This window comes from Pipistrellus hanaki, assembly GCF_964339955.1.
Source record: "Pipistrellus hanaki genome assembly, chromosome: 15".
In the NCBI taxonomy this organism is placed as follows: Eukaryota; Metazoa; Chordata; class Mammalia; order Chiroptera; family Vespertilionidae; genus Pipistrellus; species Pipistrellus hanaki.
The window spans coordinates 20,426,291-20,450,470 of record NC_140517.1 but is presented as its reverse complement, the minus strand read 5'-3'; the positions used below and the strand labels follow the sequence as shown (position 1 = coordinate 20,450,470).

The 24,180-nt window shown below is 41.8% G+C and overlaps 1 protein-coding gene across 1 annotated transcript; it reads right to left on the bottom strand.

Annotated features, from left to right (window-relative positions):
- Positions 1-10,126: 10,126 nt before the first annotated feature.
- DYNLRB2 (dynein light chain roadblock-type 2) lies at positions 10,127-20,839 on the bottom strand. The gene is made up of 4 exons (XM_084860808.1): positions 20,703-20,839; positions 18,470-18,545; positions 11,235-11,402; positions 10,127-10,379 (listed from the first exon to the last, which is right to left on the bottom strand). The coding sequence occupies exons 1-4, from the start codon at positions 20,703-20,705 to the stop codon at positions 10,336-10,338; spliced, it is 291 nt and encodes a 96-aa protein (XP_084716934.1). The 5' UTR covers positions 20,706-20,839; the 3' UTR covers positions 10,127-10,335.
- Between the last annotated feature and the right edge of the window lie 3,341 nt (positions 20,840-24,180).

Genomic DNA, 24,180 nt, shown 5'->3' with positions numbered 1-24,180 from the left:
ACATGCCCAGGTCCTGGGGGTTCGATCCCCAGTAGGGGGCTTGTAGGAGGCAGCCACTCAATGATTTTTTTCATCATTGATGTTTTAATCTCTCCTTCTCCCTTCCTCTCTAAAATCAATGAAAATATATTAACAAACAAACAAACAAAAGAGTGGAACAGCACTCCTGGAAGAGTTGAAGGTTAAGCCAGGATTTGAACCTAAGCTTTCAAAGTGTATGTCCTTCCACTGTACAGTGATGGTGGGCGGGCTTGTTGGCATCTAGGAACCAGTGGCTGAAAGCATGGATCTTTCCTCTTTCTTTTACCATCTCTCTGAGCTACCCCAGCATTTCTGCAAGGGGGGCAGATCTGGCTCCACACTCCTTCTATATAGACTTCCTCCTGCCAGCCACCAAAGAAACAAAGTTTAAAAAAACAAACAAAAATGGCTATGAGAATGAGTGATCTCTTACCCACATAATACGGATGAATCTCACCAGTGTTACTGATGGTCAAAAGATGCAGTATAGCAAAGCATAGGATCCCACTTATACAAAGTGCACAAAAAGGAAAAAAAACTAACCTCTGGTGACAAAAGCCAGGCTCTTGGTGACTCTAGGGTGGGCATTAGAAACCAGATGGAAGCCCAGGGGGCAGCTGTGTTTAGTCTCTTGATTTGAGTGCTGGTTACATGGTGTGTTCAGTTTGTGAAAAATCACCAAGATGTGTACTTAAGATATGTGTGCTTTTAATATACATCTCATAGTTCAATAAAAATTCAAATTGCCAAAAAAAGTGAAAGAAACAGACAAGAAAGAAAGGCAAAGGGAGAAAATAAAATAGAGCATAATCTTACTCACTCAGAAATCTTTATTGTTAGTATCTTGGTTTGGATTTAATTTTGTTTTTTTTGCCCTGAATGGGTGTCTCAGTTTGTTGGAGTGTCATCCTATACACTGAAAGGTCATGGGTTTGATTTCTGGTCAGGGCACATACCCAGGTTTTGCATTCTAACTCAGGTTGGAGTGCCTGCATGAGGCAACTGATTGATGTTTCTCTCTCACATCAATGTTTTTTTTTCTCTCTCCCTTTCCTTTCCTCTCTTTCGAAAATCAATGAAAACGTATCCTTGGGTGAGGAATAAATAAATAAATAATCTTTCCACATGTGTGTGCACAACATGCACACACATATACAAACACATGTGACATATTTCCTGACTGTGTCGGAGCCAATCACCCTACTCTTGAGAGTGCATCAGCTTGTGCTCCAGTGATAAATTTGCCTTTATTTAAAGTGTGTGCCCGTCTTTCTCCATCCCCCAAACTGGTGATATGGATTATACGCACACAATTCATTTATTCTTCATCCAAGCTTTCTATGCTGATTGTGGACTCGATACAAACTCTGAACAATGCATGGGAGGGGTTGATAAGTAAGAATTGGTTTCTGTCCTTGAGGATCTTTGAGGTGAGCAAGCAGTGTGACTCTGGGCAAGATAACCTCATGTGAGCTTCATTTTCCTTATTAGGAAAGAGGAGATAATAAAGTCTACCAGGGAGGCTATTTTGTGGCCAGTGGGGTAAGATCATACAGAACCTGAAATACAGCCTGGGCTCCAGGACTGTATGTGACATTGAACAAGTCTGTAGGAGCCAGGTTTCAGCTCCCACGAGGGTCCAGGTGTGTCTAGCTGACAGGTAGGCTGCTGTTCTCAGAAACCTGCTTGCATGGGTGTTTCAGAGCCTCCTGAATGAGCCCTCACCCTCAGTGAAGGGGAAATCAAGAGAAAACCTAGGATTAACCTAGTGAGACCTCACTTCTCTGAGTGGAAGACCCACCGGGTTAGAGAAGGGGTCTGCACCCATGAAGGACGTGGTATGTGCAAACCGAGAGGGTGGCCTTCACATGGAGCCAGAGCTGACGACAGGCTCCAGGAAAGAGAGGAAGAGCCCGAGCTGACACACTTCCTTCTGCAGATCTCACTGGTGGCAGGTGTGCCTGGCATGGGAGGAAATGGTGCTGGCTGGTACAAGGGCAGTGCCTCTATTAGTAGTTCCCATGGTGTCCGTGATCTTCTGAACCCAGTAGTTCCGGTAGGAGCAGCAGCATCCTAGGGATGTGGTAGTATCAAGGGGAGAGAGTTGGAGCAGGCAAAGGTGAAGGTCATGGAAATGCTATGTGGAAATTGGCCAGACTGGTTCACTGGCAGCAGGAGGGGACCTCAATCCTGGTGGTGGTGGTGGGGGGGGGGGGGGGGTGTCAGCTTTGGTTGGATTTCACAGTGCATCTCCTTTCTTTTTTAGTTTGGATTGGGATGCAGTTGCCTTCTATACAACACTCCTTTACACTGCTCCCTGCCTGTTGTTAACTGTGGCTTTGGGTGGCCTGGGCTTGGCAGTGAGGATGGTTTCCAGAAGAGAGAAATGGTAGAGTGGCAGTGTTTCTTAACTCAAATGATTATAACTGCTCTCTCTCCTCTGGGCACTTGGGGAAAATAGATTTCCTCATCCAGGTGTAGCACTTCTCAAATTTAATGGGAACAAGAGTCCCCTGGGACTCCTCCCAAATGTAGATTCTGATTCCACAGGTCTGGGGTGTCGAAGGGCAGGTGAGGGTGGAAGGGAAGAGAAGACATGGAGAGCAGGCCGCTCTGTTCACCTCTCCTCAGGGTTGTGTGTGAAGGAGGTTGCTATTCCTAAAGCAAGGCTTAAGACACTGCCTAGAACCGTGGTCAGCAAACTGCAGCTCGTGAGCCACATGCAGCTCTTTGGCCCTGTGAGTGTGGCTCTGGGTGAGTCTATTTTAAAGAATGGCTTTAGAAGAAGTTTAAGTTAAAAAAAATTTGGCTCCCAAAAGAAATTTCAATCGTTGTACTGTTGCTATTTGGCTCTGCTAATTAATGAGTTTGCTGACCACTGGCCTAGAATATGCCACCCTTTGCCATCTTCTGCCCAGATCTCTGTTTCCCTCTTCTTAACATTGTAAACTAGTTCACCTTTAACATCCAGCTTGGGTGTGCCTGCTTGAATGCAGCCTCCTGAACACCACACTGTTATCAGTCTTTTATCTGCATTGCAGTTGCTCTGTTCCTCACACATACGCCATTGGTTGCTATTATCTCACTGTTCGAGATGTATTCTTTTCACACCTCTCTCCATTATTCACCAGGAGCTCTTTGGTGCAGGGATGACATCACCCATGTCTGCCCCTGGGTACAGAGTGTGCCTGGCCTGAATTAATTGTTGGTTAGATGCTTGCAGAATGGGATGCCACCTGGCTAATGGTTCCCTGGTTAAGAAGCATACCTCCTTTCCTGTAAACTCTCAGAGGAAGCCAGTATTATTATTAATTTGAGATTTCATAAAGGGTTATTCATCTCTGCTTGCATCTCCCGGAAATTGCTGGGCTTGGTGAGAGCAGGTAAACTCATTAAGATGATATCCTCTATCCTGTTCTGACATCACTTTGTTGGTGTGCTTTTTTTTTCTTTTTTTTTTTAAACTTCATGGAGACAGTAGACATTTACTTTCCCCCCATTTCCCTTAGATATGATCAAATACCCAACCGAAAGGTTCAGAGTTTGTGAACAACCTAAAGTTTATGTTAGTTAAAGGATCTGGCTGACAGCACCATTTGGGGCATTGTAATCTGATGGAGCTGGCGTCAGCCCATTCCCCAGAGGTCTAGGACTACCCATCCCTGCTCTACAAAGAGTGCAGCTGTGAGTGCTGGGCCCTCTTCTGAGAGCTGGGCCTTCTGCTCTCCTGGCATTGATGGGGCAGCCCCAGATATTTCCTCTGGGTTATTCAGGAAGCAGAAAGTGTGCAGGAGCAGATGTGGAAGGAAGCCCATGGGAGTCAATGACCTGCCTTACTTCATTTTGCAACCTGAATTGAGAACTTCATTTTGCAATCTGAATTGAGAGGTGTAAAAGCTTCTAATTGGTCAAAACTCTGTCTTGAATATTCTCGGGGGATGTAGCAAATTATGTCTACTTGAAAGGTGCACATGGACCCCTCTGCAACCAATCCCATAACAAAGGGAACTGTTTCCAAATGAGGGCCTGGGTGGGAATTGAGATGTTGACACAGACACTGTGCCAGATTTTCTGCCAGGTCTAGGGGGTAAACCTAACAGACTGTCTAATGCACAACCTTGCATGATTGGATTTTTGAGTTAGAACAGACCAAAACTCAGTCTGATATGTTGAAATGACCCATCCAAATAGAAAGGCTGGTTCTATGTGTAGGCATAGTGGGGAATGGGAAAGAAGGGATGGTTCAAACTGGTTACAAGAAGGACAGAATGGGAAGGAAATAAAGCATAGTACAAACTATTATGTGTAGAATCAATCGGAGGGGGAGAAAGCATAGGCTTAGTGACACATGAAACAGTAGATGCTTTCTTGAAGGGGAGATTAGTCCTATGAGCAATTCCTGATGTGATGACATTTCATGAGTAGAACAGGAGGCTGACATCCTGTAGAACCAGATGGATAGTTGATAGTTAATTTAGGGCAGTGGTCAGCAAACACATTAGCCAACAGAGCCAAATATCTATAGTACAATGATTTAAATTTCTTTTGTGAGCCAAATTTTTTAAACTTAAACTTCTAATTCTACTTCTTCAAAATAGACTCGCCCAGGCCATGGTATTTTGTGGAAGAGGCACACTCAAAGAGCCTCATATGGCTCGAGAGCCACAGTTTGCCGACCACAGATTTAGGGATTTGATGAAAGTATTAGGAGTAACCACTCAACCTGATGAGCCCCATGGATTATTGTCAAATATACTAGTAAACATTGTGACATTGGCCATATTTATATTAACATTACTGATATGATGGTCATCTCCCAGCAGTTACTGATCTTCTAGGTAGTATTGATGGGGATGGTAATAGTAGCAACTACCTTTTGTTAAACATCTACTGAGTATCAGGTTCTTTATATAATTTCTTCTTGCCTCCCAACAACCCATAATGTAGGAGTTATTGTTTGTATTTTACAGGTAAGGATTCTGAGGCTCATAGGTGTTAATTTCCTTGTCACATGTCTGGTGAGTCAACAATCTAAGGGAATGGTTGAGTGTGTGCCCTAGTCACCTATGGGGGTTTTGGTTCCTCCTCTGGCACTTAAAAGCTAGATTGACCTTGGGCAAGCCATAAGACTACTCTAGGCCTTGGTGCTCTTATCTATAAAATGGGACTGTTGTGAAAATGCAATGTGCCTGTCACATAGTAAGTGATCAGCAAATGTTAGCTGCTGTTGTTCTTCATCCCTCTTTCCTCTTCCTATTTTCTTCTGAAAATAATATAAATTATTATTATTATTATCATCATCATCATCATCATCATCATCATTATGAATGACAGGGCAAGGCATCAAATACAGACCTGTCTAACCACAAAGTAATGTCCTTGCTTCTGCACCATACTGCCTTTGGGGACAAGGGGGTAGAATGTTATCTGGTGAGTCTGTTTTGTATTTATCCCTTTTGTCTCTCAAGTGGCTTTCTGCCAATTTAGCAACCCTGGGCAACCTAGAGTGGTGCTTAGGGAATGCATCTTCCCAGTGTCCAGGTGGTCACTTCTCTTTCCAGCCATTGACAGAGGCAGAGGCAACTCACCAGGTGGAAATGAACTAGAGATACTGCTCCCACTGAGAGGGATGTCTCAGCATCTCTCTCCTGCCCAGAGGTCTGCCTCTTGAAGGTCCAGGGTCTATATCAACCAGGGTCTCTGATTAATATACATGTCCTGGAGAGCCACTGGGCTCTTTGACTGTGTCTGATTAAAGTGGCCCAGGATGACCCAAATATAGCCCAAGTGTGTTAGGTAAGACCATTTTGGTTTCAGGCAACAGATGAAACACACCCTGTCAGTGTACACAAAAGAGGAAAACCTCTTGGAAGGCTTTAGAGGTGTCTTATGAACCCAAGGGTAAAATGTAGCCGAGGACCTACAGAGAGCCCATGGGCCATCATCTTACCCTGGCTCTGTACCCTTTCCTTCTAAAAACTGCCTCCCTCTGCTTCTCCACGGTGTAAGTATGGCCACACCCAACACCTGTGTGTTTGTCCAGACATCCAGCCATATGGGGATGTGCTTTCTGACTCTCTTCCAACTCTAAATACCAAGGAAGCATCTCTCATTGGCCTTATCTGGACAAGGTCACCACCGACACATATGAGGGAAGTGCATACAGATATTAAGAAAAATCAATAGAGGCTGTGGGAGGCAGGCACCTGGGGGAGCTTTAGGCAGCCTCTCACCCATTCTCTTCTGAGTGATGAAGATTTGGGAGCATATAATGATAATAATGTATAAATACATTTTAGCTATTTTATAAGCTAGCCTTTCCAGGTTCATTATCATTCATATTTATGGTGGGGATATGTTCCTCCAGACATTCTGCAAATAGCTCTCCTACTGTTCAGGTAAAATTCCTACCAAGTTGGACTAAGGAGAGGTATCAGTGAGCCCAGGCTTATACTTCTCATAGGAAATGAGTGCTTCACCAATGGTTTTTTTAGGTCCACACATCTTTCTTTTTTCTTTTAAAAATATATTTTATTGATTTTTTACAGAGAGGAAGGGAGAAGGATAGAGAGTCAGAAACATTGATGGGAGAGAAACATCAATCAGCTGCCTCCTGCACTCCCCCTTCCCCCTTACTGGGGATGTGCCCGCAACCAAGGTACATGATCTTTACTGGAATTGAACCTGGAACCTTTCAGTCTGTAGGCTGATGCTCTATCCACTGAGCCAAACCAGTCAGGGCGGTCCAGGCATCTCTTAAATAGAGCTAATTAACTATGCTGTGCATCGAAGGGGGAATCTGAATGTGTGTGTGCGGGAAGGCAGAGAGTGGTTGTAAAAACTCCCAAAGGTCATGTCATCCTTCAATGCAATTGGCTTTGGCAAGTTCTACTTTTTGCTGCTACCTTCACTGTCTCCAACAAAGGGTTACAGTTTCCTCTGGATGAAAAGTGCAGGCAGAACCACAGCATAATCCACTGCCCAGTGGGATGGAAGGGTTGTCTTCCCCAGCAGAGCCCACCCAGAGCCCTGGCACTAGCGGTGTCCTTTGCATCTGCCAGAGCTTTCCCGTGGTTGCATCGCAGATGGAACTTGAAATTCTGGCTGGGCCAGGAGGAAGGAAGTGGCTTTCCCACTCAGCCATGCATCTGCCGATGAGCTCTGGGTGGGCTGGGGAACTGTGGGGAGATGACATGTAGGTATTGGAATCAAATGTTACCTCTGGTACACTTTATAACAATGAGCTAATATATACTTCCTAAAAAATGTTTGGAGGGTATGGGGGGGGGGCTCTCAAAATAGCAGGAGCCCTCTGATAAGATCCTATGCACCTGCTCATAGACGTGACCAGTCCAATGCAAACCCACATACCTGACTCCTGTGATACGTAGCCCTTGGCTCAGATGAATCTTCACTTGTAAAACCAAAGGGCTGTATAGGTGATCTCTGTGGGCCTTTCCCTCAGTAATGCATTTCTTTGCTCTTCGTGTTCTAACAAGATCTTGTTTATGTTGGAAACTGTCAGCAGATGCTAAAGCTGTCCCTAGGGGAGAGGTGACTATGGTAGCCAGACCTCCCTGGACTGAAGCAGGAGGTGGGTCCATGGTGATGTCTGGTCTGAGTCAGGGTCAGAAGGGAGGTTAACACCTGTGACTAAGGCCTGGTCTTAGGCTGAATTTCCTCTCCCTGAGGCTGCATCTGGGTCTAATCAGCAGGGGCTCAAGGGAGACGGGGAGCAGGTGGCTCTGGGGACTCTGGGGAGAGCAAATACAAATTCGATACCACCTGGAGGTAAAGAGGAGAGAAAAACGGGGTCCTGAAAACAGCTAAAAATGAGTCGTAACAACCAAATGCAACATGTAACCCTTGATAGGATCCTGGATTAAAAACACACATAAAAGACATATTGGGGGGAATCTGAGTAACTCTATTAGAGAATATCAGTATTACATTGTTAAGTATAAAATTGAAATATATATATATATATATATATATATATATATATTCCAATTTATACATACATACATATATATATATATATATATATATATATATATATATATATATATATAGAGAGAGAGAGAGAGAGAGAGAGAGAGAGAGAGAGAGAGAGGAAGCAAATGTAAAATATAAGAAGTTGGTGAATGTGGGCAAAGCTTATATGGGTGTTCATTATGTTATTTATTCTACTCTGCAAGTCTGAAGTTTAAAAACTAAAGTGTTAGAAAATTGCTCATAAGTCAGATATGTGCTGTAGAATAGGTTCTCCATTCCTGTAATGTTTCCTTTGTGTTTATCCATCCCACACATCAAGAAGAACACACTCTGGTTGTAATTTAAGCTCATTTCCTCATTTGTTCTGTTCTCTCTGGAGACAGTCGGCATCTTCCTTGTAAATCTCGGGCTCAGTTGGCTGGGATGACATGGGAACCTCAAGGCTGTTCCCGGAACTCATATTTCTATGTGTCATGGGCCACTCTCCTCACCACCCCAGTGAGTGCCACCCCCGTTGAGTTATACTGAAGGCAGCTTCTGCTAACACTTGTTGGCACTCCAGTGAGTGCTCTTTAGCTGCACCAGCTCAGCTGATTCTTAGCAACAAAACTCGCTTACAAATGGCAGAGCCAGAATGAGAACAGGACTCGTGACTCCCAAACCTTTGTCTTTGACCACCATTCAGCTGATCTCAGCTTGGAGGTCATTGCAATTTTCTGGAGAGGATATTCCAAGTATATTCATGTGGGGCCCCACCCCCAGCAGTACTTGATCAGACACCTGTTGCACGGACAGGCTTGGGTTCATTGTCTCTCTGAACCTTGAGTGACTTCCATCTGCGATCCATCTCCTCTCCCATTCCCACTTGGAGAGTAAACCCCTTAAATCTGAGGGATTGGCCCCAGCCCTTCCTTTCTGCCCCAAACACTGTTTGCCTGGGTTGGCCCTGGTGCCACACAGGATGCAAGCTGGGGCCATGGGTTTACCTGAACTAGTGAAACTACTGTGCACTGTTCCTCATGCTTGGCCTGCTGTAGAGCATTTTGGGAACTCGGGTGTGGGCTCTTGTGGGCCCTGGTGGAGAGTGACTTGTGCCTCTGACGAGAATCCTTTGGGGGAGGAGAGGACGGAGGAACCAGAGGAGGAGCTTTGGCTGTATCTGCAATATTTTCTTTCTTATATTTTTAAATCAACCTCAAGGGAATTATGCTGAGCAAAAAAAGTCAATTCCAAAAGGCTGTGCACTGTATTATTCCATTCCTATAATCTCCTTGATATGACAGAGTTACAGCAATAGGGCAGGTTAGTGGTTGCCTGGAGTCAGGGGCTGGTGGATTGCTGGTGAAGGGCACCATGAGAGGCGCTGGTGGTGATGGGAATAATCTGTATTCAGCCTGAATCAGCGTCAATTCCCTGCCTGCACCATTGTACTGGAATTTAGAAAGATGTTGCTGTGGAGGAAAACGGTAATGCTACACGGGCTCCGTCTTTATGTTATCTGTAACAATGTGATTTGAATCCTCAGTTATCTCAAATAAATAAATAAATAAATAAATAAAATAGCTTAATTTAAAAAAAGAGAGAGGGCAAGGGCAAATATGGCAAAATATTAATATCTGTTCTATATGGGTCTTGAAAATCTGTTATATCTGTGGTTTGATTATTTTCTGAATGCTGGAAATATTTAGTAAAAACAAAACCCTCTGGGTTACCTAGTCAGCCTTTGAAGTGTGTACCCTTGCCAACACCTGTTCCTGGTCCCCAGGCTGATGTGGCCAAAGTATGATCTTGAAGGGTTTTGCAAGGGATGGGAGGTGGTGCTCGGCCGTGGTGCTGGCCCAGCTGAAGACAATCCTTCTGACCTCTTACTGTCCTCCCTGGACCTGGGGAAGCACCCAACACTCCGGGAGGGCTGGGACTGCCCTGTAGCTCCCGCAGGGCCCCACTGTGTTCCACATGACACGTCAACAAAATGGGCAAAAATTCTACTTTCCTACTGATTCTTGGTGACAGTTAACTTCTCAACTAAAAGCGCTATTATACTAGTAAGGAAGGCTGTCTTCTCACTAGACTCTTTTAGTTTGTGAATTGTAAGAAAAGAGACTTGCATACCAGAATTTATTTATTATATAGCTAAATCACAACTTTACAATACATTTAAAAGTAACTAAATGAGACACGTACAATAGTTTAAATGAAAAAATAGAAAAGAATGTCCAAAAAAGATCAGTTCTATTGGAATAGAATCTTAGTAATCATTAAAGAGTAAAGTGTTTTCAACCCAGGGTCACAGGATGGGCTTGGCCATGCGTAGCAGGGCTATTCACATGGGTTCTGAATGACAATCAGAAGATATTCCTTATCTGTGGAAAGATATGGGCAGAATTAACCGACTCTAAACATTAAATGTCATAAATGAATACATCAGCTAAATCTGCTTTTTCTCTGTGAAACAGCACTTGGACCTTGTGTAGACAACGTTTTCCACCCTGGTTGCATCAGAATCATCTGTTGAACTTTCACAAAATATCATTACTTGGGACCCAGCCCCGAGATTCTGGTTTCATTGATCTGGGGTGAAGTTCAGGCATCAATCATTATTTCTGTAAAGCTTTCCAAGTGATTCCAATATGCAGCCAGTGTGAAAAAAAGCTTTATTTAGTTTGTGGGTAATTCTGATCATACAGGTGTACTACTATGAAGACTTTTATTCTAGACTAGATCTAGGAGCATGAGTCCTGTTTTACACTGGCATTTACCGACACTGGCAATAGAATTCCTTCAGGGAAAGAAGTATTTTGGTGGCTGCTGTCTTTAGGTAGGCCAGGTGAGTCTGAACTCTCCACAGGGGGTGCTGAAGATTACAGGCCTGTGATCCACCCCTACTTTATTCCCTGGACAGGAGATATTTCTCCCGCTCTCCAGAAAATCGGTGTGCTAAGTTCATCTTAGCATGAGGCCTACAGCTCCTACATTTTTTAAATTACTAATAACAAATGCAAGTGGGCAAAATTCAACTTCTTCAGAGGTCAGATTCTTCACCAATGTCACAAAAATTTCAAGTTGAAAATTTCATATTCAAACATGTCTTCATTTTGTAATTGAAGAACATTATATGTTGTCATATTGCATATTAGAATCTATACTCCTTGTTCTTTGAACATTTCATATGGCAAAGTAGGAAGATGCTTTAAATGTGAAATAAAATGCCAAATTACCTGGCGCCACCATGATTTCATGTTTCTTTGATCTGATCCTAAGAAAGGTGAGGTCGTTCTGAGGATCAATGTCACGGACTGTGCTCCTGGCTTTCATGGTCAGCTGATGAAGAAGGCCTGCATACTGAACTGTTGTCGAGTTGTCCAAGGTTGTTCGAATCGGAATACCTGGTACAAGATTTAATTTGGGGTTAAATTATTTTTCTGTTTATAAAAGTAATATGAATATTGTAGAAATATGGAAACTACTTATAATTGTTAGGAGGAAGAAAAGGTGATGGCTGGTATTACCCACTGGTAACAATTTTAGTTTATTTTTTTCCAATCTTCTTGTTTCTACATAGATTTTAAAAAATACTCGGGTCAGTCCTGGCTGGGTGGTTCAGTTGGTTGAAGCGTTTTCTGCTACACGGAAAGGTTGCAGGTTGGATCCCTGGTCAGGGTGCATATGTAAGGCAACTGATCTGTTTCTCACATCAATGTCTTTCTCTTTCTCTTTCTCTCTTTCTCTTTCTCTCTTTCTCTTTCTCTTTCTCTTTCTCTTTCTCTTTCTCTTTCTCTTTCTCTTTCTCTTTCTCTTTCTCTTTCTCTTTCTCCCCTTCTCTCTCTCTCTCTCCTTCCCCCCTCTCTCTGCCTCTTTCTTCCCCCTCTTCTCTAAATACAACCTTGAGTGAAGATAAAAAAAAAATACGTGGGTCAAACTATAATTACAAATTTGATAATTGTTTTTGTTTTCATTTAAATGACAGCATACAGGTTGTCCTTGTTGGTGACCATGTCATCAATATTTTTTGAATGGCTGTACCCTTTAATTTATATGAATATACCATAATCAATCCCTAATGTTGGATTATTAGGTGTCATGTCTTTGTTTTTGTAGCTAATGGTGTGATGGATGCTTTTGTGCACAGGTCTTTTGGAAGCTGTTAACTGATTGTTTCAGTGCTAGATGAACATATTTCTAGACAAAATGAATTCCTCCAGTGTCCTGTCTACAGAGCCTGCTTTTGAAATGCTTGGTCTGTGATATAATGCTCATTTTCTCCTGAGGCCAGAGTTAGGAAGGGATATCACTGCACATGCTAGATAGCATATCAAAAGGGATTTTCAAAAATTCTTTATAACATTCAGTATTTACAAAAACAAAATTTATATTAGAGAACACAGCAAGAAAGACACCGTAGTTTTGCTAGGCATTTCATGGTTTGAACTCATTCTTGGGTTAAGCATTATTAAATTTGGCTACTTGTATGCTCTACTGCTCCATGATACGTGTTTAAAACAGAACCTATTAATTTAACTGGAAATGTCTAGACAGACAAATATGCAAGTATAATTCAATTCAGTTCAGATCAATCTAGCTTAATTCGGGTCACTCAGCGCTCAGTGCTTATTAAGTAACAGGTGCTGTGCTAGGTATTTGCATATATTGTATCTAATCAGAAATGGCCTTCTTATAATTTTGAGGACTACCACATGGTCAGGGAACTCCAGGAATTTGAATTGCAAATGTGTCTTTAATTTAGAGGGACATACATAGGTGAATTAGAGATTATTGTCAGACTCCTCAGGTACCTGAATTGAGGACAATCAATAAAAGAGGCTGGAGTGACTCTTGGTTTTTCCTCCGAGAATATAACTTTAGAAACTCTCAAGATGAGCACTTCAAGAGTGGACCAGAATTTTAAACTTGGGATTTTACTAGTTTTTCATGAAACCCTTTGTGAGCCTTAATTCTGAATCTGAAATAGATTAATTGCTTCTCTTCTAAGAAAATGATTATCTCTAGAATAGGTCTAGCTAAACAATACCAGGACAATATTTACAGGAAAACCTATTCAATGAATCAGGTTTTATATATGCTTGTTAATTTTTATATTATTATTTGCTGGCCACTTTTCCCCCAGAAGTCTTTCGCACCTGATGAAACATCCCAAGGCACAAGCAGAAGAGTGGAATGTAGCAAGCACTCAACCTTGTAAGAGCACCTTTGAGAAACAGTTTTATTTTGCAGCCTAAATGGTGACTACCCAAAGTCTGCACTGCTCAGTGTCAAAACAAGAAATAAAGCCAGAATAAATTATTTAAAATGCAGATGACAAGATATGAATCAGATGCTCAGGTCTATTTAGTTAGTCTATGCATGATGCAAGGCGATAAATAAAACAGCTAGCCTTTCTGAATAGTAAGTGCACACTGTGGAGAGTCTTGGAGTTTTTCATATCCCCTATAGACACTTGAGAAAAATCAATCAACAAATATTTATGAAGCTCCTGCTTGGTGCCATGCAAGGTAATTAAAAAATAATTTATTAAGAAGTAATTGTAGCACATGGTATGAAAGTCTCCCACTTCCCCTTCTGAGAGGTAGCCACGGCTTCCTGTTTCTTTGGTACTCTTCCAGAGGTCCTCTAAGCCTGTTCAAGTAGGTTTGTGGTTATATTCTTTAACTAGAGCACATGTGTCAAACACAAGGCCCGCGGGCCAAATCCAGCCCGCCAGGCCTTGCAATGTGGCCCGCACCGCGCTGTCATCACTGCACTCCGCTGTCAGTTTATGACATTGTCAGTTTATGACTGTTCAGTAAACCATTCGGCCCGCGATTTAGGCTGGATTTTAGATTTTGGCCCCTTCTCTGATTGAGTTCGACACCCCTAAACTAGAGGCCCCGTGCACAAAATTGTTTTGCACTCGAGGGGAGGGCGAGTGGTCCCTCAGCCTGGCCTGCATTCTCTCGCAGCCTGGGACCCCTCAGGGAATGTCCACCTGCCAGCTTTGGCCCACTCCCCAAGGGATTGGGCCTAAGCTCACGGTCAGTCGGACATCCCTTAGGAAGCCTGGGAGTCCTCAGGAGATGTCCAATTAACAGCTTAGGCCCGCCCCCCCAGGGAATCAGTGCAGGGAGTGGTGCAGAAAGCAGGCCTAAGGCATTAGTTGGACAGCCTTAGGGCTGCTGCAGAGGCTCCTGCCACTGCCACCACCACTGCTGCTGCACTGGCCAGCCATGAGCCAGCTTCTGGCTGAGGGGTGCTCACCCTGTGAAAGCACACTGACCACTAGGGGGCACTGAGCGTCTGCCCCCTGATGTCATAGTGACCAGTCATTCTGCCATTCAGTCTATTTGCATATTAGCCTTTTATTATATAGGAGTGTATCATTCTCTATTCTGCACTTACATTTTTTTCATCTAATGCACTTTGGAAACGATTCCATTCAGTATGCACAAGGCTCGTTTATTCATGTTAATGACTATGTAATGTGACTGTCAAATGGATGCTTGTAATATAACTAATACATCCTCCTGACAGGCATCTAGACTGTTTCCAATATTTGACTTTTATAAACATAGCTACAGAGTATGTCTTTGTGCTTGCCATTTCACATTTGCATATATGTATAGTATAAATTCCTAAAATGGCACTACTTTAAAATTATTCTTTCTGATCCCAGTAAGCTGGTACTCTTCCGCTGTACATTTATAAAAGGAGTTGGGTGGATGGCTGATAAAATCTAATGATAGATTGTTAGAAATGTCAAGAACATTTCAAATTAAGATCCTATAGAAGTCAGGCTTATATCCATAAGAATATATGACAGATGTGACGGATATACATACATACTGGGTGTCCCAAAAGAACGTATACACACTTTAACAGCTGATAGCCCAATTTTGAAAATGAAATGTATTTTAATAAACACCGTCTTTATAATTGTTGTGTGTGCATACATTTTTGGGGATACCCTGTATACACTCAGACATATTCACTAGTCTCTAACTCAATGATCAGTGCTGTAAGCTTGTAAATAATGAATGGTTTTATAAATGGGAAATCAATGTTACCAAAGAATCTTCTCTAACAAAAACCTATACCATTCAGCATTGGACTAAACTGATAAGTCTACTTTATTGTCAGGAATAAGAAGTATATGCTTTCATAACAGTGAAAACAAAAAATTATTTAATTTGGCATATGAAAAGATCTCAGTGCATAAACACCATAGATGGTTACTATGTAACCATCTAAAAGTATGTTAAAATGATTTGCCTAGACTTAGTGGACTAACATCATTAGCAGAATACAAGACCACATAAATACCATCTTAGTTAAATATTTTCAGAATCAAATTTCATGGGACTTCTGAAAGCTACAAACTGCACTATAATAAATGACCCTTTCATCTAAAATTGAGTAGGCTGTTGAAATGGAGTATTTTATTACATTCTGGTCATACAACTTATACCACATGCTATTAATAAACAGCCTTGTTATATACTCTGTTATTAATAATATGACCATAAAAGTAAGCCCCTATTTATATTTTTTGGGAAAAGGTTAATTTGGATTTCAGAAAAGTACCCTGAATTCTAACATAACCTTATCATATTAGAGGTTAATTAGAAGAAGTTAATGGGTCTTAAAAATAATATTTTGTTGTCTGGATGAGAAAAGTGTTGAGAAATCCCAGGAAAATAACATAAAAATCACTTCTAATTCCATCACTCAGAGATAATCACCACATCTCTGCCTTTTCTTCCATATTTATTTTTAAATGTATGTGTGTGCCTGGCTAAATTTTTTATTAGAAAATGCTGGGCACTGCTATGTTCCCTGATTTTTTTCATCGATAGTGTGGTTAGTTTCCCATGACTCTAAATATTCTTCAACATTTTAAGTAGAGAAATACTTCATCAAGTAAATATTACATAATTAATTTAAAACTTCCCTACATTTGGGAGAGATAATCAATTTTCAACCTTTTTCATCTCATGGCACATATAAACTAATTACAAAAATTCTGAGGCACACCAAAAATATATTTTCTGCCAATCTGACAAAAAATAGGTCTAATTTTGATTCATTCACACCAGATGGCTATTGTTGTGTTGGCTGTTGTCATTTCTTTATTTGACCACCTAAGGGAAAAGAGCAGGTATTGCATGTTTTAAAAATTCTGAGGCACACCAGTTGAAAATTGCTGGAATAGGTTTATTTATGTGTTTATTTATTGGTATTCTATATTAGGCCTCACTGATTACCATTTGGACTTAATCTTTCCCTCCTCACTTCTTAGGATTAATTCCTAGGAGTGGAATTACAGATCAAAGGGTAGACTATTGTTCAGACATTTGATGCATATTGCCAGGATTGCATACTTTAGACCAAGATCTTCCAAAGTAACACATAGGTGAGTTGACCTGGATGTGATAGGTAATGCACCTGTGTTGAGCTGAAGAGTGCCACACACCCCTACCCCCAATTCAGGTACATCCTAACCCTCAGAATGTGACCTTATTTGGAAACAGGGTATTTTTAGATGTGATTAGTTAAGATAATATCATTCTGGAGCAAGGTGGAACCTAATCCAATACTAGTGTCCTTATAAGAAGAGAAAAAAAGAGACATGGAGAGGATGATGAAGGCAAAGAATGGAAGTATGAGTCTACAAGCCAAGGAAGGCCAAGGGTTGCTGGGAATCACCAGAAGCTGGGATACAGGCAAGGAAGGATGCTCTTGTAGAGCCTTCAAAGATAGCTTGGCCCTGCTGACACCTTGATTTCAACTTCTACCTTCAAAACTGAGAGAATAACTGTCTGGTTTTTTAAGCCACTCGGTACTTTGTTACGGCAGCCAAAGGAAAGGAATACAGTACCTTTGTGGAGTGACGAAGATTAACCCACCTGAGGGTGTGTGTGGCAGAGTTTGTGTAAATACATGGACCTAAAATCAGTTTAATCAGAACCATGAACTAGGGTTGGATCACTTCCTAGAAATATTAGGCATGGATCTGGTCTTACCTGTAGGGCTGATCTTAAATCCACTCCCTCCTGATCACTCTAGTTGAGTGTATTTATTATATTTATTTGATGTTACATTTAACTTTATTTTGTGAAACACATCATATGTTTTATCTGTACAAATCAATTAAAAATCCCTGCCTTCTCAGAACTATTTATTTATAACTGGAGGTCCAGTGCATGGATTCAGGTACCAGTGGGGTCCCCTGTGTGGGACTGGACTGAAACTGGCTCTCTGACATCCCCTGAGAAATTTTGGGTTGTGAGAGGGTGCAGGCCAGGCTGAGGGACTCCATCAGTGCATCGTTGGGGCTGGGGAGGGACCACAGGAGGGCTCCAGGGCATGTCCAGCCTGACTTGCCCAGTCCTCATTAGCCGGACTCCAGAAGCATGCTAACCTACCAGTTGGAGTGTCTGCCCCCTGGTGGTCAGTGCATGCTATAGTGACTGAATGGTTGAACAATTGGATGCTTGAGGCTTTTATTATTTAGGACAGGATTCTATTAAGTGTTGGGTACTGTGGCAAGCACTTGACAGTTACTTCACTTATCACAACCATCAGTAAAGTAGTTCGTTTTCCATTTTTAATAATAAGGGATTGAAGGTCAGAGTTTAAACAGACTTTTAGTTATTTAGGTTTTAAAGCCATCAATAAATATTGATGGATTTGCTCCAAAACAATGATTAGTTTTGAGATTCTGTTGCCAATCACTGAGTTAGCAATGTGCCAATCCCATGGTTGCAACTTCAATTATATAAAGTAGCTAGTACTCTTATTTCAACTAATACTCTGGGATTTGTAGCACCTATTTCCCTTACAAATGCTTGAATTAGCAATGAAGTGAGCAAGAGCCTTTAAGAGGTAATACCATAGCTGAGCCTGAGGCAGGCAGTGTGCTAGAGAAATGCTTTGTGGATTAATATGGACTGTGGGGTGAGGGCTGGTTTCTGAGATAAGTCTACAGATTTCATAGGTGGAAATGTAGTAGCTCTTCTTATACTATAACCATAAAGACTATACTAGAAATTACAACTAATTCTCAAAGATTTTATTAAATGTGGCAAAGGAGCAATTTCATTTAAAATGAAGACTGAAACCCTGTACCCTCTATGATGGTAAAACAAAAACAAACTGCCAAAAATGATGCTCTCCCTATCTTCAATATAAAAGTTTTATTGGTATGCCTGAAATGTTAAAAGACAGTAGTGTCTCTTAGCAATATGCAGACATTTTTAGACATGTCTTCTTCATATTTATATCCCTAGTTCTCAGCAGAGTGCCTGGCATGTAATACTCAATAGATGTTTTAAAGTAAATGCTATAACTAAAATATACAAAATGTGCTTTTGATTTCCAAATTCTAAGATGACACCTTGATTTCAACAGGGGCTTGGCTGGTTTCGGCAAGTCAAGAAGGAAGCTCATCATATGTCTTTACCTTCTGCATTTACAACCATGGTTCCAATCACCCCTTTATGGCTCTGTATCCTCTTTAGGGTTTCCTCCACCTCTGCCTGGAAGAGATCAGGATAGAAATTAACCAAAAGATTCTTTGTGGTGACCCCAATCCTAAAGAGAATTAATATTTGGAAAGATCGCTCCTATCTCTCTCTCTAACTTAAGTTTTATATACTAATGTCAGACTTTTGGAAGAGAGTTTTGAAATCGTCAAGTCTCATATAAAGGTATATATAGGATCCCTGGCAGACAACCTTGACAAATCTCTTGGGTTGAACTGTTCTAGAGAAAGAGAGCTTACTGCTTCACAAGAGCTCACTCCATGTTTATCTATTTACTGGCAACATATTCTTTACATTGGACAGAAATCTCCTGACCATCTTTCACTCATTGGTCTTTCCATATTTGTATAAAAATTCCCTTACTTTATTATAGTACTTTAATATTTATAGAGCTATATCATTACCGTCTTCTGTCTAAAAGTATCCCTTAATGAGAAATCTTATTTTCAGTCCTAAATGTTACCTATTTGTGAGTTCAGATGACTAATTGAGGATATTCTGTAAAACCATATTCCAAGATTCCAAGAATCTCTTGGTAACTATGGCCTGGTTCTCAGTGCAAGCTGAATGTTCAACCATGAATGCTTACATTGGAACCGCATTACTGGGTTTAAACTCAGGTTTCTGAATGAATCTTATGCATAAACTATATTGTAGTGGTTTTCTTTCCTTCTACAAATGCTAAAACCAAGAACGATCTTTTCCAATCCTGCATATTGTTCATAGCCAAGGAATCACTGAATATTCTGAATTTAAACATCATTCTGCAGAGTCTCTTGATAAGGTTTTGTGGTATTTTTCCCTTTCAACATCGTACAAGTGAACATTATGCTACTTAGGCAAGACAGTTTTATTTTGCATCTAAGGTGAGTGGGAAAACCTATTTCCTCTTTTGTTACCACTCTATAGATGTTTTCTGAATTTCAGTCATTTATGGACTAGATCTCAATTTTTTGACATTAGGGATACCATCTATATTACTTATCTAGCACTTCTTTGAAATTATATAATATTATTGCTAAAGGCTTAAATGAATGCATTTTCAAAGGAAACTATACATCACTACCAAATGGAAATATGGTCATAAACAGAAATAACCAAGAAAAACGGGGGCAAATATTATTCTACAAGCCTGAGGTCTATTCGTTAGTGAAAATTTGAAATTGTGAAATGATAGGGGCCTAACCACCTAATATTGTCAGAAACTTTCTCCTGGATATGGTCTAAAGGTTGAAAAGAAAATCAAATGAAAAGGAATAACTTTCTCAGATGTGATTTACTCTGTTATTTGGTGTTTCTGAGCCATCTCACATAGCAACCATATTTGCATCTCACTTTGGGAAATACCGCATTTAAAGCTAAAAGCTTTAGAGGGGGTCAACAATTTATTACATTTTGGCCACCTCTACGACAGTGTTCCCAGCCCCTTAAATCACTGCCCTCATTTTCCTTTTCTCTTTTACTTCTCTCCCCAACACCTTTCTCTTTGCTTTCCCCAGACTTCCAGATTTTCCTTCTTTTCCCAGTTTTCTACTTCTGTGATTTCTGAGCCATCTCGTTACAATCTGTTGATCCTCAGCATCTTTTCATTCCTCTCAAAACTCTGGTCAACTTGCTCTTCCTCCAAACTTTCCAGTTCCCGTCTTCCCTCCCCCCCCCCCCCACCTTCCTACTTATTCTCTCACCTCCCTTTTCACCTTCCTTCCTACTTTTTTTTATTTAATTTTCTTCTCTCTCAATATCTCCTTCTCCCCGCTCTCCATTGCGTCGCGCTCGCTCCCTGTCCCCTCTCTTTCTTCCCTTTCAGGATGATTTTTCTCTCCATCTCGCTCCTTTTCACACATTCCTCACAGTGAGATCTCTCATCCCACACAGGATCTTTCATCCCCTTAAGTATCTTCTCTTTCTCGATATCTCTCTTCACCCAGTATCACCTTCAGAAATCACCCCATATACCCCAAGATATCTTTCCTGCCTTCATGGTCACCCTCTAGGATCTCCCAGTCGCCCTTCCAAGAAGCTTCTGGACACCCAGCCTTCGCAGTGGCTTCGGCCGTGGCCCTTGGATGGACCTCGGAAGCCGGGCGGCGAAGGCCCACTCGGATCGGCGCCCTTTGAGCGCCGGGTGGCAGGCGGAGACCCCAGATTTACCATCGCACTGGCGGAGAAACTCTGCGCTCAGCCCGGAGCTCCCTCTGCCTGGGCTGTCAACAACGCTTCCAGCCGTTGCTAGGAGACGGGGGAGGAAGTGACCTCCGGGAAGCGGCGGTGCCCACGCCTGCCTGCGCGAGGGCGGGGCGGCAGCCGGAGGTGGCTTTTCCGCCCGGAACCGGCTGTCTCCTCCCGGCCGCCGTAGGCGGAGTTTGGAGCGCGTGGCCTGGAGCGCTCACCCGCATTTCCCCGACGCCCGCGGGGCGAGGAGCCGCTGGCAGGCTTGGAGCGGGGCCAAGGCCGCCTCCGGATCATTCATTCGTCCATTCATTCATTTATTCATTCGCTCCTGGAGGTGTGCATTCATGTCACAGCCACTTCCTCAGTCAAGACCACCGACCACGTGCCAGGCTGCTGTCCTCAGGGTCCTGGGGACATTCTGTCGGGAGGCAGACCAAATGCAACAACAGAAACTATATTCTCCCATGTGATACCTGCTCTGGAGAGAGCGCGGGGAGGGGTCCCTCTGACACTGGGGTTGGGAATATACTCAGCGGCCTCGTGACATTCTGCGTACTTCTTGAGCTGGTAACGTTTGCTCCCTTGCCCTGCACGGATAGGTTATTAAAGAAGAACTATATATACGTTTGATAAGCACCATCTTACACCTTGGGTTCTCATCTAGTTGTAGCACCGCTTTTTACTCCGTTGAGTTGCTGCTTACCAGTATTTTTGTTTAATCCCTTAGGATCTTTCTTTTGTGGTCATTATTTGTCAACAGTTCTGAGTCGCTGAGACATTGCAGGTGGCAGTGGTGGAAGTTCTACAGATTACCATAGAATAGAGCATTGTCCTGGGTATTTAAGGAACTGATGGGAGAAACAAGTTAAAGATCAATCAGGGATAGTCAGAAGTCACTTGACCTTTTGAAAGGCCTTGATAATATCTTTGTAGCCTGGGAGGCAGGAACCGACTATTGTGTGAGGTACAGCAGAAAAATTGTGTGTCTGGAATCAAAATCCTGGGGTTGGAGAAGGCAAACATTGATTATAGATACAAGTTGTAGGTTGGGAATGCATCCCCAGAGGGACCAGGCTATGGCTCTCTATAATACTGATTCAGTCTGGGTTCTCATTTTCTGAAAGCAGCCTCAAACAAAACAAGGTGTCCTTATGGTTAGGAATGTCATCTAGAATATGAATGGGCCCTTGTCAGAGACGTTCTGAAAGAGTTCTGAGCTTTTTGGTAATTTTGGATTAGAAGGTCCATTTGAAGCTGGAGTCTTTCATTTTATGGCATTAAGTTATATACAGAAACACCCTGAGAAGCTCTAGTTCTGTTTCATTCTCTCCCCTCCCCATCCCCCTTCTCCCCCCCCCCGCCCCCCCCCCCCACACACACACACAGAGGAGAAGATTCTGGTCACTGTCATCCTCTTTTTTTTTTTTTTCCCAAGAAACTCATGATGCTCAAAAATCCAGGCTACAATAGCTAACTAGAGTCCTTTTCACTCCTCACTTAGAAGTCCATATAAGATGGGCAGCGAGGATTGTGGGGTAGGAGTCTGGTGTATGTGTATGTTTGCACGCATGTGTGCTTTGCCCAGATCTGGTTCTTGACTGATTGCCTATATCTACCTTTTTTTTTTTTTTTTTAATTTTTAATCCTCACCTGAGGATATTTTTTCCATTGATTTTTTAGAGAGAGTGGAAAGGTGGGAAGGGGACAGAGAGAACGAGAAACATTGATGTGAGAGAAACTCATCAATCAATTGCCTTCTGCATATGCCCCAACCAGGCCAGGTTCAAACCTGCAACCCAGATACGTGCCTTTTAATGGGAATCAGACCCGAGACCCTTTGGTGTGCAGGCTGACTCTAACCATTTAGCAACACCAGCCAGGGCTATGTATATACAATTTTAAGTATTAACAGTATATATATTTACAGTGTTGACTGTATAATGTCTGATTTTTTGTGCTCTCTGGGTGTTCCTGATCAAGGAGACCCCTACACTTGATGTGTAGCCATTTGTTTTGATTATAAAAACCAGTGGTAGTGCACCATTTCTGTATGTCAATCAGCTTTAATGAAGGAACCTGACTTCATATGCATGAAGTGTGAATCTCCTCATTTCTGGAGTCAGGGTGTCAAACTCGTTCGATAGCTGACAGCTGTGATTAGAGCAGAGAAAGATTCCAGCATGAAAGGCCCTGACAGGACTGCCCAACTGCTGAAAAAGTAATAAGAAGTAGCCACACTGACTTCTAACCAACAGTCAAGTTTGACTCACTGTGCACAGGAAATCAATGAGGAGAATATGAGCCATTTTCTCCTTATTGATTTTCACTTCTAATTATTCCTGGAAGGTAGCTTGGTTTAATTTTTATGCCTTTTTGGGACTATAATGAATATCCAGAGCTGGGCTGTATAAAGTACCCTGGCAGTGTCTGACCTATTCCTTACCCCATTCTTAATACATGTGAATTATCCCTTTCCCATCTCCTTTTCCCACCCTTATTTTGGGCCCATGGTAATTGTTTAATACCTTTGAATTTAAGTGAAATAACTAGTAAGTAATATTTTTTTGAAAGTACTCTGAAATGACCCCCACATTTGTGGTACATGCAGAGACAAAGCCCACAATTCTTCACATAAGTGTGTCAAAATAAGATTATTTTCTTCTGAGGTCTCTGTCTGATAATTTGCTACTGCTCTCTACTTAGCCTAATGTCATTTAGGTAACTTGATAATCTTGAGTTTTCTCTTGGAATTTTCTGTACCACCCCCTATGTCTTTGGCATTCTTTTTTACTTGGCAAATACTATAAACTGGGCAATGGAATATATTTTGTACCCATTCTCTCATAAGATAAGGCATTGTTTCTCAATTTAAACAGAACATCTCTTAATACTCTACTGGTTTCACTCCAGAAAGTACTAGATTCTTTGAAAATGTCCATTTATAATAGTAAGGCAGAATTAGATGATGTCAGTGATATCAGTATTTCACATAATTGACCCGATGCCATAGAATTACAGAATATAGATTTAGAGATTCAGGAGATCAAAGATTTTCTACTTTTTATAAGGGCAAGACACCTTCTAGGGTAATTCTTTCTAGAACTCAAGTATAACATAAGCATAAAGCATCCTCTCTTTCCTAGATCACAGAATTTGGAATTACATGCAGCTAGGGTTGATGTTCCTAGGTGTATTTCTTTGAGCAAAATAAATTACCAAGGTTTTTGCTTACTCATTTATAAAATAGGAACGATAATGTCTTCTTTAAAGGGTTTATGTGAGGTTTAACTGTTAGTATACAGGTAAAATGCCTGGTTTGTACCAGGTGCCCAGTATGGATCATTTAAGCACATTTCTTTCTTATGTCTTTCTTTCTTTAGTTCATCCTTCCTTCACCCTTTCCTTCCTCATCATCTTTCTATCTTTCTAGCCTTTTCCTTTCTATTTCTCTCCCATT

Excerpts from the sequence above, each read along its gene's own strand:
- DYNLRB2 (XM_084860808.1), bottom strand. Across the intron at positions 11,403-18,469 it reads CATGGTTGTAAATGCAGAAG|GTATTCCGATTCGAACAACC; the intron begins GTAAAGACATAT and ends ATCTTGTACCAG. Across the intron at positions 10,380-11,234 it reads TGAAATCATGGTGGCGCCAG|ATAAGGAATATCTTCTGATT; the intron begins GTAATTTGGCAT and ends ATCTTTCCACAG.